General features: G+C 45.1%; 1 protein-coding gene across 1 annotated transcript in view; it reads right to left on the reverse strand.

Moving 5' to 3' along the window:
• Positions 1-12,376, reverse strand: part of LOC311122820 (cell adhesion molecule 4-like) — a gene marked incomplete at both ends in the record, with an annotated part of 37,888 nt that extends 25,512 nt beyond the window's left edge. Inside the window, 4 exons of the mRNA XM_084197138.1 lie at positions 4,113-4,184; positions 4,590-4,661; positions 4,838-4,918; positions 12,278-12,376. Of these exons, the coding sequence (XP_084053264.1) occupies positions 4,113-4,184; positions 4,590-4,661; positions 4,838-4,918; positions 12,278-12,376 (324 nt within the window). The remainder of the gene's footprint in view (positions 1-4,112; positions 4,185-4,589; positions 4,662-4,837; positions 4,919-12,277) is intronic.
• Positions 12,377-17,996: the final 5,620 nt, after the last annotated feature.

Genomic DNA, 17,996 nt, shown 5'->3' on the forward strand with positions numbered 1-17,996 from the left:
ATAAGCTTTTTGTGCGTATGCAACATTTCTGGGATCTTTTATTTCAGCTCATGAAACATGAGACCAACACTTTACATGTTGCGTTTATATTTTTGTTCAGTATAGAAGGTAGAACTCTGACTGTGTATGGGAGTAGTGAACCTCAGGTATTTCAACTATTACTTTAATTACATGTTGCTGTAGCTTGATGGTAGTTGAACTAAATTCAAATCTTGGTTGTGTTTTCAGTAGTTAATTAATTATTCTGCCAAATACATTTACATTTACGTCATTTAGCAGACGCTCTTATCCAGAGCGACTTACAGTTAGTGAGTGCATACAAATATATATTTTTTTCATACTGGCCCCCCGCGGGAATCGAACCCACAACCCTGGCGTTGCAAACGCCATGCTCTACCAACATCCCTGCCTGCCATTCCCTCCCCTACCCTGGACGACGCTGGGCCAATTGTGCGCCGCCCCATGGGTCTACCGGTCGCGGCTGGCTACGACAGAGCCTAACTTCTGGAACTACACACTACTTTTTTTTGTTGCAAAAAACAAATATAATATGGGTAAAGTAGGCAATACTTTCCTTTCTTTTATCGGCACCAGACCTGCCTTATTCTCACTTAAAACACAGTTGCTGTGTTTAATAGGCTGCATTACAAATTCTGTTAACATTTAACTCCAGTTCTGCCTTGCAATTTGTATTCTATGACATTTCAGATTTAGGAATGATTCTTTTTCACTAAGTAGTTTGAATGTAGTGAACTACTTTTTAAAAGTAACTTTAGTTAAGTAACTATATGTTTCTAAATGGTAGCTTTAGTGTAGTTTAACTTCTTCCAGTGGGAAGTAAAAGGTAGCTTGGTAAACTATATTTTATGGTAATGTTCTCCAGCAAGGAGGACAGACAGACAGACAGACAGACAGACAGACACAAACAGAAAAATATGCGTAATCATGGTGACAGACAGTGACACATTCAATACCGCCTTGCATGCTCTTGCCTGCAACTAGCTGGTCTAGGATGTATTCATTAGTCCAACAGTTGCAAACAAGAGTTTCTATTGGACAAATTCAGGTATGTTTATCCCCGTTTCGTTCCGTTTGCTTCCGTTTAAGAAACGTTTGTCAACAGAATCGGCGGAATGAATACACCCCTGATCACACAAACACAGTTCACTTTCATAGCAGCCACATAGAAAGAGAATGATCACTTTGCCCATTGTAGAATTCCTTCTCCATCTACACACTCTATTTATCTCACCTTTTCCCTCAGCTTGTGGACTTCATTGCACAACACATCAGCTGTCTGTGACCAGGCGAAAAAACCATTCCAAGACAAACCTTCATATTACAACCGCTAACCGCTACACACAGCCTATATCATTGTCACCATATTAGCTAACGTCATGGTCAACATAGCTACTAGAACTAACACGTTAGTAAACCCGCTACAATCATGCAGTACAGTGTACAGTAAGCAAGCAGTTTAACAGTTAATCTGGTGGACCCCAGTGGCAATAAATTCATAAAACCAAAAGCTTACCTTGACTTGGAAGAGTTCCAGTGTTGGATAGCCATAGCCAGCTAGTTAACATAGCATCCCTCTCTGATTAGCTAACTGCATCAGATGCTAGCTAAGTAACAAAGTGGAAGTGAAAAAAATAGAGTTAGCTAGCTCTCAATATCTCTCTCGCTTCTCCTTAATTTCAAAACTGTTAAACTATTGTCTTTCTCTCTCTTTGAGTCAACTACTCACCACATTTGATGCACTGCAGTGCTAGATAGCTGTAGCTGTAGCTTTCAGAACCAGATTCATTCTCTGATCCTTTGATTGGGTCGACAACATGTCAGTTCATACTGCAAGAGCTCTGATAGGTTGGAGGATGTCCTCTGGAAGTTGTTATAATTATAAAAGAAAAAGCCATATCTCAGACAGATTCATCTTTTATTTTTATTGGCCAGTCTGAGACATGGCTTTTTCTTTGCAACTCTGCCTAGAAGGTCAGCATCCCGGAGTCGCCTCTTCACTGTTGACGTTGAGACTGGTGTATTGCGGGTACTATTTAATGAAGCTGTGAGGCGCCTGTTTCTCAAACTAGACACTCTAATGTATTTGTCCTCTTGCTCAGTTGTGCACCGGGGCCTCCAATTCCTCTTTCTATTCTGGTTAGAGGCAGTTTGCGCTGTTCTGTGAAGTGAGTAGTACACAGCGTTGTACGAGATCTTCCGTTTCTTGGCAATATCTTGCATGGAATAGCCTTCATTTCTCAGAACAAGAATAGACTGACGAGTTTCAGAAGAAAGTTATTTGTTTCTGGCCATTTTGAGCCTGTAATCGAACCCACAATTGCTGATGCTCCAGATACTCAACTAGTCTCAAGAAGGCCAGCTTTATTGCTTCTTTAATCAGCACAACCGTTTTCAGCTGTGCTAACATAATTGCAAAATGGTTTTCTAATGATCAATTAGCCTTTTAAAATGATAAACTTGGATTAGCAAACACAACGTGCCATTGGAACACAGGACTGATGGTTGCTGATAATGGGCCTCTGTACGCCTATGTAGATATTCCATTAACAATCAGCCGTTTCCAGCTACAATAGCCATTTACAACATTAACAATGTCTACACTGTATTTCTGATCAATTTGATGTTATTTTAATGGACCATTTTTTTTATTTTCTTTCGGAAACAAGGACATTTCTACGTGATGCCAAACTTTTCAACGGTAATGTATCTAAAATAGGTAATAATGAAAATCGTGATGATAAAACAAGTAATATCATGACACTGAATGATATGGTATTACATCATATAAAATAATAAGTCATATAAAATGTAAAAAACTGCAAATGTTTAATTGTACTGATGACATAAAACAAATAAGCAATATCATGACACTGAGCAAAATAGTATTACGTAATATAAAATATAAAATGCGGAATAATGTCTGACAGCAATACAAAGTAAATCATCATTGACCACATCAGGAGCAACTTGGCCCAAGAGCTAAAAAGATTAAAAAGCTGTTATCAATATTATCCATATTAGTTGCTGAGGAAAGTAGGACTATTGATGTCATAAAAAATCTGTAAAAGGCAAAATCCCATAGAAAAATATCAGTAATATAATCTTAAACTATAGATTGGTGCACAAGAAAAGTAGGCTATTTACATCACCAAAAATATGGAAACGTCAAAATCTCATTGGAAAAAAATAAAAAGCATAACCCATCCCATTTATCATTAATATACATGATTATCGTTATAAGAAAATAAAAAAATAATCCAGCATTTACTGAAAAGTTAAAGTTGATGGTCTGGAAAACCTTCTAGATATGATAGCAAGAGAATAGAGGTGTAAGGCCTAGCTTTGGCTTGGAACCGTAGATCTTCAGTCCAGGTTGTGTGGTGGTTCTCTTCAGTCCAGGTTGTGTGGTGGTTCTCTTCAGTCCAGGTTGTGTGGTGGTTCTCTTCAGTCCAGGTTGTGTGGTGGTTCTCTTCAGTCCAGGTTGTGTGGTGGTTCTCTTCAGTCCAGGTTGTGTGGTGGTTCCCTTCAGTCCAGGTTGTGTGGTGGTTCTCTTCAGTCCAGGTTGTGTGGTGGTTCTCTTCAGTCCAGGTTGTGTGGTGGTTCTCTTCAGTTCAGGTTGTGTGGTGGTTCTCTTCAGTCCAGGTTGTGTGGTGGTTCTCTTCAGTCCAGGTTGTGTGGTGGTTCTCTTCAGTCCAGGTTGTGTGGTGGTTCTCTTCAGTCCAGGTTGTGTGGTGGTTCTCTTCAGTCCAGGTTGTGTGGTGAGACATACTGGCCCCCGTGTAGCTCAGTTGGTAGAGCATGGCGCTTGCAATGCCAGGGTTGTGGGTTCGATTCCCACGGGGGGCCAGTATGAAAATGTATGCACTCACTAAACTTTAAGTCGCTCTGGATAAGAGCATCTGCTAAATGACTAAAATGTAAAACATGTGATTGTCTTCAGTCCAGGTTCTGTGGTGGTTCTCTTCAATGGGAGAGTCCCCTCACATTCTGAAAGAAGACATACTGAATTTTATACTCCCTCTAACACACACACACACACACACACACACACACACACACACACACATACACAAACACAAACACACACTTACTGCCAGGGTGTTGTGCTCTGGTGACCTGGTGTTCATGTTCAGAGGTGTGTACGTGTCACTGTTTGGGTCACTCTGTGGACAGAAAGAGTGAGAAGGAGGGAGGAAGAGAGAGGGAGAGGGAGGGAGAGAGGAAATGCATGAGCTCTTTGAGACACCAGTCTTTCCATCATTTTCTCTAAAGATATTCAAAACACAAACACACTCACAAACAATCAAAATTAATTAAAGGAGACTTACTGCCAGAGTGTCATAGTCAGGGGACATGGTCCTCATGTTCACAGCTGTATACGTGTCACTGTTAGAGTCAGGACAGACACTCTGAGAGAGAGAGCGAGAGAGAGAGAGAGAGAGAGAGAGAGAGAGGTAACAGTGAAAATAGTATGAAAGAGACATACTGAATTAGCATTTCACACTCCCTCTAACACACACACACACACACACACACACACATACACAAACACACACACACACACTTACTGCCAGGGTGTTGTACTCTGGTGACATTGTGTTCATGTTCAGAGGTGTGTACGTGTCACTGTTTGGGTCACTCTGTGGACAGAAAGAGAGAGAAGGAGGGAGGAAGAGAGAGGGAGAGGGAGGGGGAGAGGAAATGCATGAGTTCTTTGAGACCCCAGTCTTTCCATCATTTTCTCTAAACATATTCATGTACTATATAAAACATAAACCCACTCACAAACAATCAAAATTCAATATAAGAGACTTACTGCCGGGGTGTCATCGTCAGGGGACATGGTCCTCATGTTCAGAGCTGTGTACGTGTCACTGTTAGAGTCAGGATGGACACTCTGTGGAGAGAGAGAGAATGCGTGAGAGAGAGAGAGAGTTAACAGTGAAAATAGTATGAAAGTGTGAAGGTGGAGTTGAAACTCAGGGTTTCCCAAACTAGGGGCTGCCCCCATCCAACCCCCCCCCCCCCCCCCCTCCTCTGGGTGCATGTTTTTTTTTTTGGGGGGGGGGGTAAATTAATGCTGGAGGTGGAGGTTTAACTGATATAATCACCTGTGTGTCTGCTGTGGCATCACTTCCTCCTGTGGATCTCCTGTAAAAGAGGGACTGAGTGAGTTCTGCTCTCTACTGACCTCTACTGGACGTTGATCTGTTACAAATTTTGAACATGAATGAATGAATGAAGTTAATAACAAATTATAGTGCTAAGGTGAAATCATCATAAAAATATGCATTTTTACTTACCTGAACCACATGAAGCCAGAGAGACAGAGGATGAGAACCAGAACAATCACTATGATTCCTACAGCTGCAGTCATAACTGAGGTTTGTTTCCCTAAAATATAATATAGATGATATGAGTACATGTTATTATAAACTGAAAATGAATATACGGCAATACAAGACAATAATGCAATACTTGTATATACAAGCCTATGTATAATTATAAACCAAAGTGTAATGAGGCAAACTAGGAGAAGATTACCTTGAAACATAATTTATTGTTGAACATACTTTTGTATTGAAGTATTGAAGATGAACCTTTACCTGCTACAATGATCATCTGAGCTGTAGAGTTCATAGATCCTCTTCCATTCTGGGCCTCACAGTGGTATTCTCCACTGTCCTCATAGCTGATGTTGAGGATGTTGTAAGTCTGTCCTGATGCTTTTGGTGAGGTTACGTTCTTCATGTACCAGGTGTATTTGTCCACAGGTGGGTTGGCATCACTGTTGCAGGTCAGAGTCACTAAACTGCCCTCCACTATTTCACCAAAAGGACTGACTGACACTGAGGTGTTCTTTGGGCCATCTGGTGTAAAAGACAGTAGAAAATATGTGTACAATTTTTACAGGTGGGTTTGAAATAATTTAATTCAGAGTAAAAGACAATCTGAAAAATTATCCTAAAAAACAATGATGACATTGTGGTAATACAAATTCAGGGAAATGGATGTTACATGCTAAAATATTTATTGATATATATTCATATGGAAAACAAATGGAAATGGATGTTACATAGTAAAATATTTAATGATATATATTCATATGGAAAACAATCTATTCTCAATTCAAGTATCAACAGTATATCAAATGGGACATTTAAACCCCATGTACTTACATGTGACATTGAGAGTCTCTTCAGGAGAGGGGAGATCCTCATGGCCTTCTACAGCACAGGAGTATCTGCCTGCATCCTCACTGCTGACTGGGAATAGGCTATAGACAGGATAGTAGGTGTTGCTGTTTGTTATAGGCTGTCCATTCTTATACCAACTGTAGGCTGTGATGGGGACCAGTGTACATTTGGTTCTACATGTCAGTGTGACATTCTCCCCCTCTGACACAGATGTAGGATCCATCTCCAACACAACATCTAGAGTAAAAGGAAACACATCATTATTCTCCTCCTATATCTGCTATTTATGTGATTTTAAGTGAAATAATAGATTCGTTATTTCCCGTCACATCAAATCAAATTGAATGTGTCACATGCTTCATAGACAACATGTTTAGACTAACAGTGAAATGCTGACTTACGGGCCCTTCCCAACAATGCAGAGAGGAAGACCACAGATTAATCATAGAAAAGTAATAACACTTAAGAATAAAAGTAATAATAAATACACAAAGAGTAACGATAATTTGGCTATATACACGGGGTACCAGTACCGAGTCCATGTGGAGGGGTACGAGGTAATTGAGGAGATATGTACATATAACTAGGAATAAAGTGACAGATAATAAAGAGTAGCAGCAGCGTACGTGATGAGTCAAAAAAGGTTAAATGCAGATAGTCCGGGTAGGTATTTGGTTAACTATTCAACTAACGTTGAGTACAGTCGTGGTCAAAAGTTTTGAGAATGACACAAATACTAATTTTCACAAAGTCTGCTGCCTCAGTTTTGATGATGGCAATTTGCACATACTCCAGAATGTCATGAAGAGTGATCAGATGAATTGCAATTAATTGCAAAGTCCCTCTTTGCCATGAAAATTAACTTAATCCCAAAAAAACATTTCCACTGCATTTCAGCACTGCCACAAACGGACTAGCTGCCATCATGTCAGTGATTCTCTCATTAACACAGGTGAGAGTGTTGACGAGGACAAGGCTGGAGATCACTCTGTCATGCTGATTGAGTTAGAATAACAGACTGGAAGCTTTAAAATGAGGGTGGTGTTTGAAATCATTGTTCTTCCTCTGTTAACCATGGTTACCTGCAAGGAAACACGTGCCGTCATCATTGCTTTGCTCAAAAAGGGCTTCACAGGCAAGGATATTGCTGCTAGTAAGATTGCACCTAAATCAACCATTTATCGGATCATCAAGAACTTCAAGGAGAGAGGTTCAATTGTTGTGTAGAAGGCGTCAGGGCGCCCAAGAAAGTCCAGCAAGCGCCAGGACCGTCTCCTAAAGTTGATTCAGCTGCGGGATCGGGGCACCACCAGCGCAGAGCTTTCTCAGGAATGGCAGTAGGCAGGTGTGAGTGCATCTGAACGCACAGTGAGGCGAAGACTTTTGGAGGATGGCCTGGTGTCAAGAAGGGCAGCAAAGAAGCCACGTCTCTCCAGGAAAAACATCAGGGACAGACTGATATTTTGCAAAAGGTACAGGGATTGGACTGCTGAGGACTGGGGTAAAGTCATTTTCTCTGATGAATCCCATTTCCGATTGTTTGGGGCATCCGGAAAACACATTGTCCGGAGAAGACAAGGTGAGCGCTACCATCAGTCCTGTGTCATGCCAACAGTAAAGCATCCTGAGACCATTCATGGAAAACCAATACCGACACGAAGACAGGAAGCTCAATAACACACAACACATGACTAACAAAACGAGAACTTATAGGACACATAATCAACGCTAACTAACCACAGGTGTACAACAATCAGACAAAAGCAAACGAACATAGAAACATACAACGGTGGTAGCTAGTACTCCGGGGACGACGACCGCCGAAACCTGCCCGAGCAAGGAGGAGGAGCAGCCTCGGCAGATTCTGTGACAGTACCCCCCCCTTGACGCGCGGCTCCAGCCGTGCGCCGACCCCGGCCTCGGGGACGACCAGGAGGACGCGGTGCAGGGCGCGTAGGGTGACTACGGTGGAACTCAGTCAGGAGAGATGGGTCTAGGATGTCCCTCCTCGGCACCCAGCACCGCTCCTCCGGGCCGTACCCCTTCCACTCCACAAGATATTGGAGACCCCCCATCTGACATCTCGAATCCAAGATGGACCGAACTGTGTACGCCGGAGCCCCCTCGATGTCCAATGGGGGCGGAGGAGTCTCTGCTATCTCACCTTCCTGGAGCGGACCAGCTACCACCGGCCTGAGAAGAGACACATGGAACGAGGGGTTAATATTCTTATACTCAATAGGTAGTAGTAACCTGTAACACACCTCGTTCAATCTCCTCAGGACTTTAAAGGGCCCCACAAACCACCGACCCAGCTTCCGGCAGGGCAGGCGGAGGGGTAGGTTTCTGGTCGAGAGCCAGACTCGATCTCCAGGTGCGTACACCGGCCCCTCACTGCGGTGGAGATCGGCGCTCGCTTTTTGTCGACGGATGGCCCGCTGCAGATGGACGTGTGCAGCGTTCCACGTCTCCTCCGAGCGCCCTACCCACTCATCCACCGCAGGGGCCTCGATCTGGCTCTAATGCCACGGTGCCAGAACCGGCTGGTAACCTAACACACATTGGAAAGGGGTTAGGTTGGTGGAGGAGTGGCGAAGAGAATTCTGGGCCATCTCTGCCCAGGGAATATACCTTGCCCACTCCTCCGGTCGGCCCTGGCAATACGACCTCAGAAACCTACCCACATCCTGGTTCATACGTTCTACCTGCTCATTACTCTCCGGATGGTACCCCGAGGTAAGGCTCACCGAGACCCCCAGGCGCCCCATGAACGCTCTCCAGACTCGGGAGGTGAACTGGGGACCTCGATCAGACACTATATCCTCGGGTAACCCGTAATGCCGGAAGACGTGGGTGAATAGTGCCTCAGCGGTCTGCAAGGCAGTGGGAAGACCTGGCATTGGGAGAAGACGACAGGCTTTAGAGAACCGATCCACAACGACCAGTATGGTGGTATTCCCCTGAGAGGGGGGAAGGTCTGTAACAAAGTCCACCGAGAGGTGAGACCAGGGTCGTTGTGGAACGGGCAGGGGTTGTAACTTACCCCTGGGCAGATGTCTGGGTGCCTTACACTGGGCGCACACCGAACAGGAGGAGACATAAACCCTCACATCCCTGGCTAACGTTGGCCACCAGTACTTAGCGCTAAGGCAGTGCACAGTCCGGCCAATACCTGGATGTCCAGAGGAGGGTGACGTGTGAGCCCAATAAATAAGTCGATCCCGAACCTCGAGCGGAACGTACGTCCGACCCACCGGACACTGTGGAGGGCTAGGGTCGGTACTCAACGCCCGCTCGATTTCAGCATCGACCTCCCACACTACCGGTGCCACTAGACAAGACTCCGGCAGTATGGAAGTGGGCTCAACGGACCTCTCCTCTGTGTCATACCGCCGGGACAGGGCGTCTGCCTTACCGTTCTGGGACCCAGGGATGTACGTGATTTTAAATACAAACCGGGTTAGAAACATGTTCCACCGAGCCTGGCGAGGGTTCAGTCTCCTAGCTGCCCGAATGTACTCCAGGTTACGGTGGTCAGTCAAAATGAGAAAAGAGTGTTGAGCCCCCTCAAGCCAATGTCTCCACACCTTTAGGGCTTGAACCACGGCTAACAGCTCCCTGTCTCCTACGTCATAATTCCGCTCCGCCGGGCTGAGCTTTTTAGAGTAGAAAGCACAGGGGCGGAGTTTAGGTGGCGTGCCGGACCGTTGTGATAGCACGGCCCCTATACCGGCCTCAGGCGCGTCTACCTCTACCTGAAATGGCAAGGCGGGATCCGGATGCGCAAGCACTGGAGCCGAGGTAAACAGGGCTCCCAAATGCCCTGTCCGCCTCCGCTGACCACTGCAATCGCACCGGACCCCCCTTCAGAAGAGACGTTATGGGAGCTGCCACCTGTCCAAAACCCCGGATAAACCTCCGGTAGTAATTCGCAAAACCCAAGAACTGCTGCACCTCTTTCACGGTGGTTGGGGTTTGCCAATTACGCATGGCTGACACCCGGTCAACCTCCATCTTCACCCCTGACGCGGATAACTGATAACCCAGAAAGGAGACCGACTCCTGGAAAAACAGACATTTCTCTGCCTTGACATACAGGTCGTGCTCCAACAGCCTACCCAACACACGACGCACCAGGGCTACATGCTCGTCTCGGGTAGGCGAGTAAACCAGGATGTCATCTATGTACACGACCACACCCTGCCCCTGCATGTCCCTGAAAATCTCATCCACGAAGGATTGGAAGACTGAAGGAGCATTCATCAACCCGTATGGCATGACGAGATACTCGTAATGACCCGAGGTGGTACTAAATGCCGTTTTCCATTCATCACCCTCCCTAATGCGCACCAAGTTATATGAGCTCCTGAGATCCAGTTTGGTGAAGAAACGGGCTCCGTGCAAAGACTCAGTCATGGTCGCAATCAGAGGGAGTGGATAACTGTACTTCACAGTGATCTGATTGAGACTACGGTAATCTATGCACGGGCGCAACCCTCCATCCTTTTTCTTCACAAAAAAGAAGCTCGAGGACGCAGGAGAAGTGGAGGGCCGTATGTATCCTTGTCTTAGAGATTCGGCTATGTAAGTCTCCATAGCCCTCTTCTCCTCTTGGGACAGAGGATACACATGGCTCCGCGGAAGCGCTGCTCCTGCCTGGAGGTCTATCGCACAATCCCCCTGTCTATGAGGAGGCAAACGCGTCGCCCTCGATTTACTAAACACAAGTGCCAAATCCTCATACTCAATGGGAATGCGCAGTGAGGACACCTGGTTTGGACTCTCCACCGAGGTCGCCCCCACGGAAACACCCAAACATCTCCTCTCACACTGGGCAGACCACTCCTTAAGAGCCCTCACTTGCCACGAAATAGAAGGATCATGGGTACTCAACCAGGGAATTCCCAGCACCACCGGATACGCAGGAGAGTCAATAAGATATAGCTGGATAGTCTCCTCATGACCCCCCTGCGTACACATCCTAAGTGGCGCTGTGACTTCCCTGATCAACCCCGATCCCAACGGACGGCTATCTAGGGCATGAACAGGAAATGGGATGTCAACAGGAAGTAGGGGAATCCCTAATTCTAACAAAATTTACGATCAACAAAATTCCCAGCTGCGCCTGAATCTACTAGCACCTTATGCTGGGAATGAGGTGCAACCTGTGGAAATCGCACAGGTATACAGAAGTGCACAACAGAGAGCTATGGGTAAGTGGGACGCCTACTCACCTGGAAGGACTCCCCAGTGGAGGGCCTGCCGTCCTCTCCCCTAGGAGACCCTCCCCAATACCTGGCCGCGGTGTGTCCTCCACGGCCACAGTTGGTGCAGGGGATGGCCCCCCTCGTGCTCCTTCCCCTCTTCTCTCTAGCGCCAGCACCCCCGAGCTCCATAGGGCTCGGCTCGGAGGTGCTGGAGGGTGGAATGGACGAACCCCACTCGGAACGTCCGCGGGTGGCCAGCAGGGTGTCCAGCGGGATGGACATGTCCACCAACTGGTCGAACGTGAGACCAGTATCCCTGCAGGCCAGCTCTCGACGGACGTCCTCCCCAAGACTACAACGATAATGATCGATGAGGGCCCGCTCATTCCACCCTGCGTCAGCCGCTAGAGTCCGGAACTCCAGTGCAAATTCCTGGGCGCTCCTCCTCCCCTGTCGGAGGTAGAATAGACGCTCCCCCGCCGCTTTCCCCTCAGGTGGATGGTCGAACACAGCCCTGAAGCGGCGGGAGAACTCTGCGTATGTGATCGTGGCGGCGTCTATCCTCCTCCATTCGGCGTTGGCCCACTCCAACGCCTTGCCGGTGAGACAGGAGATGAGGGCGGAAACGCTCTCGTGTCCCGAGGGCGCCGGGTGTACGGTGGCCAGGTATAGTTCCACCTGCAGGAGGAACCCCTGACACCCGGCAGCGGTACCATCATACGCCCTCGGGAGCGAGAGCCGAATCCCACTGGGTTCCGGAGCTTGGATGGGCGGACTGGCCGATGGTGATGGCAAGGTAGGGGGAGATGTGGGTGCCCCTCTGTTCTCCCATCGGTGTAGAGTGTTTATTACGTCCTGAAGGGCGGTCCCGATGCGGTTGATCTGGTCGTTCTGCTTGCGGACGCGCTCCTCCAGGTACTCGGATGCTAGTGCTGCTCCTGGTGATTCCATCTTGGTGTGTTATTCTGTCAGGTGTGCTGTATGTGGAAGGTGCGGGAATCAGGCGCAGGACACAGAAGCTTCGTACAACAGTCTATAGTGAATCAATACGAGCAAAAGTGCCCGGAGACGAGCGATACGCACACAGGCGTAAACAAACAGGAAAAATACTAACGCGCACACCAAGTGCGAAAACCTCTCCTAAAACACAAGGAGGGAAAACCAATACCGACACGAAGACAGGAAGCTCAATAACACACAACACATGACTAACAAAACGAGAACTTATAGGACACAATCAACGCTAACTAACCACAGGTGTACAACAATCAGACAAAAGCAAACGAACATAGAAACATACAACGGTGGTAGCTAGTACTCCGGGGACGACGACCGCCGAAACCTGCCCGAGCAAGGAGGAGGAGCAGCCTCGGCAGATTCCGTGACAGTGAGCAACTTCTCCCAATAAAAGCCTTCGACACTTATGGAATGCTTGTAATTATACTTCAGTATACCATAGTAACATCTGACAAAAATATCTCATAACACTGAAGCAGCTAACTTTGTGAAGACCAATACATGTGTCATTCTCAAAACTTTTGACCACGACTGTACATATAACTAGGAATAAAGTGACAGATAATAAACAGTAGCAGCAGCGTACGTGATGAGTCAAAAAAGGCTCAGTGCAGGTAGTCCGGGTGAGTATTTGGTTAACTAGTCAACTAACGTTTTAGCAGTCTTATCGCTTGAAGCTGTTCCAGTTCCTGTTGGTTCCAGACTTGGTGTATCGGTACTGCTTTTTAGGTCCACTACCGTGTCTGTATGACTGCCCTTAATAAGGTAATTATCCCTTTATCACCGACTTATCAATCTAATACAAATATGGAAGAAATGTTATACAGACATAAATAAAAACCAAAACAATTTTCCAGAACTAAATGGAATTCAACAGTTTAGCTTTATTGAATGTAACTGTACCTGTGACAGACAAAGTGATTCCAGGATTGCCAGTATATTTCCCTCCGGTCTGATCTGTTATAAATCTGAACCTGTACGTAGCTGAGTCACTCTCTCTCAGGTCTGTGATTGTCAGGGTGTGGCCATTCTTCTGATCTCTATGGTACGTCACATGACCTTTATAGTCTGGGTCATCACTCAGACTTACAGAATTCCCAGCAGCATTATTTTTAGTGAACCAGAAGGTTGTTGTGACTGTACCACTGGGATATGTGTAAGAGCAGGACAGCTCCACTGTTGACGCCTTCAAGGCACAGATACTCTGAGTGGTGTATGTCACACTCCAGCCATTCTGACCAAGTACCACTGAAACACAGTTAGACATCGCAATGGTATCAGAATTAGGACAAGATCTTTTTGCTCACAGTAAGAGTAGGGTTTGTCCACACTTTGTTGCCATAGTTGCTGAGTTGAGTGTGAATGGAAACCACAGAGGTGTGAAAGATAACAATTTAAGTGAAGTGGAGACTCCTAACAGAACACACCAGAATAACATTATGATTCTTATCCTTTTAGAAATGTCTGTAGATTGTTAAACAGAGCAACTAAAAGATAAGAATGAGACCATACCTGCTACAGACCAGAGAAAGACCACCAACACACTTCCTGCTGTTCTCAAGGCCATTGTTGCATCTCCCACCCTGCAGTCTTAGAAACATAAACAACAACTCACTCTATAGCTGGTGAATAACTACACCTGATACATTGAAGTATAAACTGTAAATGGGGTACAGGGCCTCATTACTGAAAATGAACCAGGCTCATATTGTGTTGTGTTGTATTGTGCTATATGGTTGTCTATGTGAATACTGTCTGTCTGTAAGTCTATTGCACTATGTATGTAATGTGTGTGACGTGTTTCATGTCTGTCTACATCTGTCTATTTAAGATTACATGTTGTATGATGCAAAAAATAATTTCCTAATGGATAAAATAAAGTCATCATCATCAACAATTACTTATTGAACAGATCTGTAGTACTGTAAACACATGGATTGTTCTGAAGCTGTTTTATTCTCAGAACCCCAAATATAGGAGGATAAATGTTCAAACCTCTACGGTCCATCAGGCTGTACAGCAGCCTAAAGACTGACCACCAGGTTCAATGATAGCTCCTATCCCCAAGCTGTGAGGATAAACAGCAAGTGACTCACACACACAAACACACACACACTAACACACACAGTATAGATGTCAACCCTACTCCCTATCATTCTGGTCCTTAAGGGCCCTCAGCTAAATCCACTGCTTGTCACATACACACAAAGACACACACACACCTTTTATTTCATAATGATATGGATCAGGAGCCGTGAACCGAGGTCAGTGCTCCTACTCTGAGACACTTTGTGAATATGGACCTTGATGTAACAACCAAAATACAGGACAAAATAAAACTAACAGTAAAAGGACAGAGTAATTCGTATCCTCAAGTATATGAATGATGGCTAAAAACACTAACAAAATAAAAACAGAAATTAACAAAAACATTTGAAGATATCGTCAAGCGTACTTTCAGAGTGAAGTGAAGGGGAGAGGTCTTGTACGGTCAACATACTGGTATGTTTTTTGATCAGGTAAGTTGACTGAGAACATATTCTAATTTACAGCAAATACCTCTGGAATAGTTACAGGGGAGAGGAGTGGGGATGAAGGAGCCAATTGGAACCTGGGGATGATTAGGTGGCCATAATGGTATGAGGGCCAGATTGGGAATTTAGCCAGGACACCGAGGTTAACACCGCTACTCTTACAATAAGTGCCATGGGATATTTAGTGACCACAGAGAGTATGGAAACTACCAATACAGTAAACTGCAAGTAAGTGTGAGTTCTGTGGTTGACACATATTTATAGTAGTCAAGACAACAAGTAGCTGATGCAGAACTTTGTTTAGTAGTAGTAGTAGTCAAGACAACAAAAGATTGATCAAATTAAAATCCTACACATGTACGTGATGTGTGTGACGTGTTGCATGTCCGTCTACTTCTGCCTGTTTAAGCTGACATGCTGTAAAACAAATAAAATCCGAATGGAAACAATAAAGTTATCATCGTCAAGACCACCACCCTCATCACACACACACACACGCACACGCACACACACAGTAATACGTGACCCTGTTATATTTTGACCATGAATATGACCCTATTGAATTGAGATCCGGGACCCTTTGGCAGAAATGCATCTTGGTATTACCAGCATACTCTATTCTACTGATACATGCTTTAAACATGCAAATCAATAAACTGAATTTAATTAAACACATGAAACCACAGTCCATGGTCCGTACTCACAACGTGTCTCAGTGTCACATTCGTTGTAGAAAGGATTGGACCAAGGTGCAGCGTGGTATGCGTACATGTTTTAATTATTTAAATAAACACTTGACAAAATAACAAAATCAACTGAACATGAAGATCTAAACGCTAACAGCAACAAGCCTAAGCAGAAACAAGATCCCACAACATAGATGACAAAATGACAACAAAATGGCTACCTAAGTATGAACCCCAATCAGAGACAACGATCCACAGCTGCCTTTGATTGGGAACCACACCCGGCCAACATAGAAATAGATAAACTAGAACAACTAGCATTCACACCCTGACCAACCTAACTAGAGACATAACAGGCCTCTCAAGGTCAGGGCGTGACACTCAGAGTAGGAGGGCTGAACTAGGATCAGTTTTGCCTTTCAGATCATAATTATATGATCCTAGATCAGCACTCCTATTCTGAGACTCTTTATGAAAACAGCCCTCATGTAACAGGTAAAAAACTGGTACAAATTAAACAAAAGGTGAATGGATACAGTAAGTCGTACCCACAAGTACAGTGGGGAGAACAAGTATTTGATACAGTTCCGATTTTGCAGGTTTTCCTACTTACAAAGCATGTAGAGGTCTGTAATTTTTATCATAGGTACACTTCAACTGTGAGAGACGGAATCTAAAACAAAAATCACATTGTATGATTTTTAAGTAATTAATTTGCATTTTATTGCATGACATAAGTATTTGATCACCTACCGGTAAGAATTCCGGCTCTCACAGACCTGTTCGTTTTTCTTTAAGAAGCCCTCCTGTTCTCCACTCATTACCTGTATTAACTGCACCTGTTTGAACTCGTTACCTGTATAAAAGACACCTGTCCACACACTCAATCAAACAGACTCCAACCTCTCCACAATGGCCAAGACCAGAGAGTTGTGTAAGGACATCAGGGATAAAATTGTAGACCTGCACAAGGCTGGGATGGGCTACAGGACAATAGGCAAGCAATTTGGTGAGAAGGCAACAACTGTTGGCGCAATTATTAGAAAATGGAAGAAGTTCAAGATGACGGTCAATCACCCTCGGTCTGGGGCTCCATGCAAGATCTCACCTCGTGGGGCATCAATGACCATGAGGAAGGTGAGGGATCAGCCCAGAACTACACGGCATGACCTGGTCAATGACCTGAAGAGAGCTGGGACAACAGTCTCAAAGAAAACCATTAGTAACACACTACGCCGTCATGGATTAAAATCCTGCAGCGCACGCAAGGTCCCCCTGCTCAAGCCAGCGCATGTCCAGGCCCGTCTGAAGTTTGCCAATGACCATCTGGATGATCCAGAGGAGGAATGGGAGAAGGTCATGTGGTCTGATGAGACAAAAATAGAGCTTTTTGGTCTAAACTCCACTCGCCGTGTTTGGAGGAAGAAGAAGGATGAGTACAACCCCAAGAACACCATCCCAACCGTGAAGCATGGAGGTGGAAACATCATTCTTTAAGGATGCTTTTCTGCAAAGGGGACAGGACGACTGCACCGTATTGAGGGGAGGATGGATGGGGCCATGTATCGCGAGATCTTGGCCAACAACCTCCTTCCCTCAGTAAGAGATTTGAAGATGGGTCGTGGCTGGGTCTTCCAGCAAGACAACGACCCGAAACACACAGCCAGGGCAACTAAGGAGTGGCTCCGTAAGAAGCATCTCAAGGTCCTGGAGTGGCCTAGCCAGTCTCCAGACCTGAACCCAATAGAAAATCTTTGAAGGGAGCTGAAAGTCCGTATTGCCCAGCGACAGCCCCGAAACCTGAAGGATCTGGAGAAAGTCTGTATGGAGGAGTGGGCCAAAATCCCTCCTGCAGTGTGTGCAAACCTGGTCAAGACCTACAGGAAATGTATGATCTCTGTAATTGCAAACAAAGGTTTCTGTACCAAATATTAAGTTCTGCTTTTCTGATGTATCAAATACTTATGTCATGCAATAAAATGCAAATTCGTTACTTAAGAATCATACAATGTGATTTTCTGGATTTTTTTTTGTCTCTCACAGTTGAAGTGTACCTATGATAAAAATTACAGACCTCTACATGCTTTGTAAGTAGGAAAACCTGCAAAATCGGCAGTGTATCAAATACTTGTTCTCCCCACTGTATATGAGATATGACTAAAAAACAACCAACCAAAAACTATATTCCAAGATATTGCCAAGCGTACTTACAGAGTGAAGTGAAGGGGAGAGGTATTATACAGCAAGTCAAGTGACTGGTAGTGAGTGAAAACAAGAAGTAAGTGTGAGGTGAACACATTATAAAGTAGTCAGAACAGAAGTAGCTGATGCAGA

The sequence above is a fragment of the Coregonus lavaretus genome, assembly GCF_964263955.1.
Source record: "Coregonus lavaretus genome assembly, contig: HAP1_SCAFFOLD_2114, whole genome shotgun sequence".
In the NCBI taxonomy this organism is placed as follows: domain Eukaryota; kingdom Metazoa; phylum Chordata; class Actinopteri; order Salmoniformes; family Salmonidae; genus Coregonus; species Coregonus lavaretus.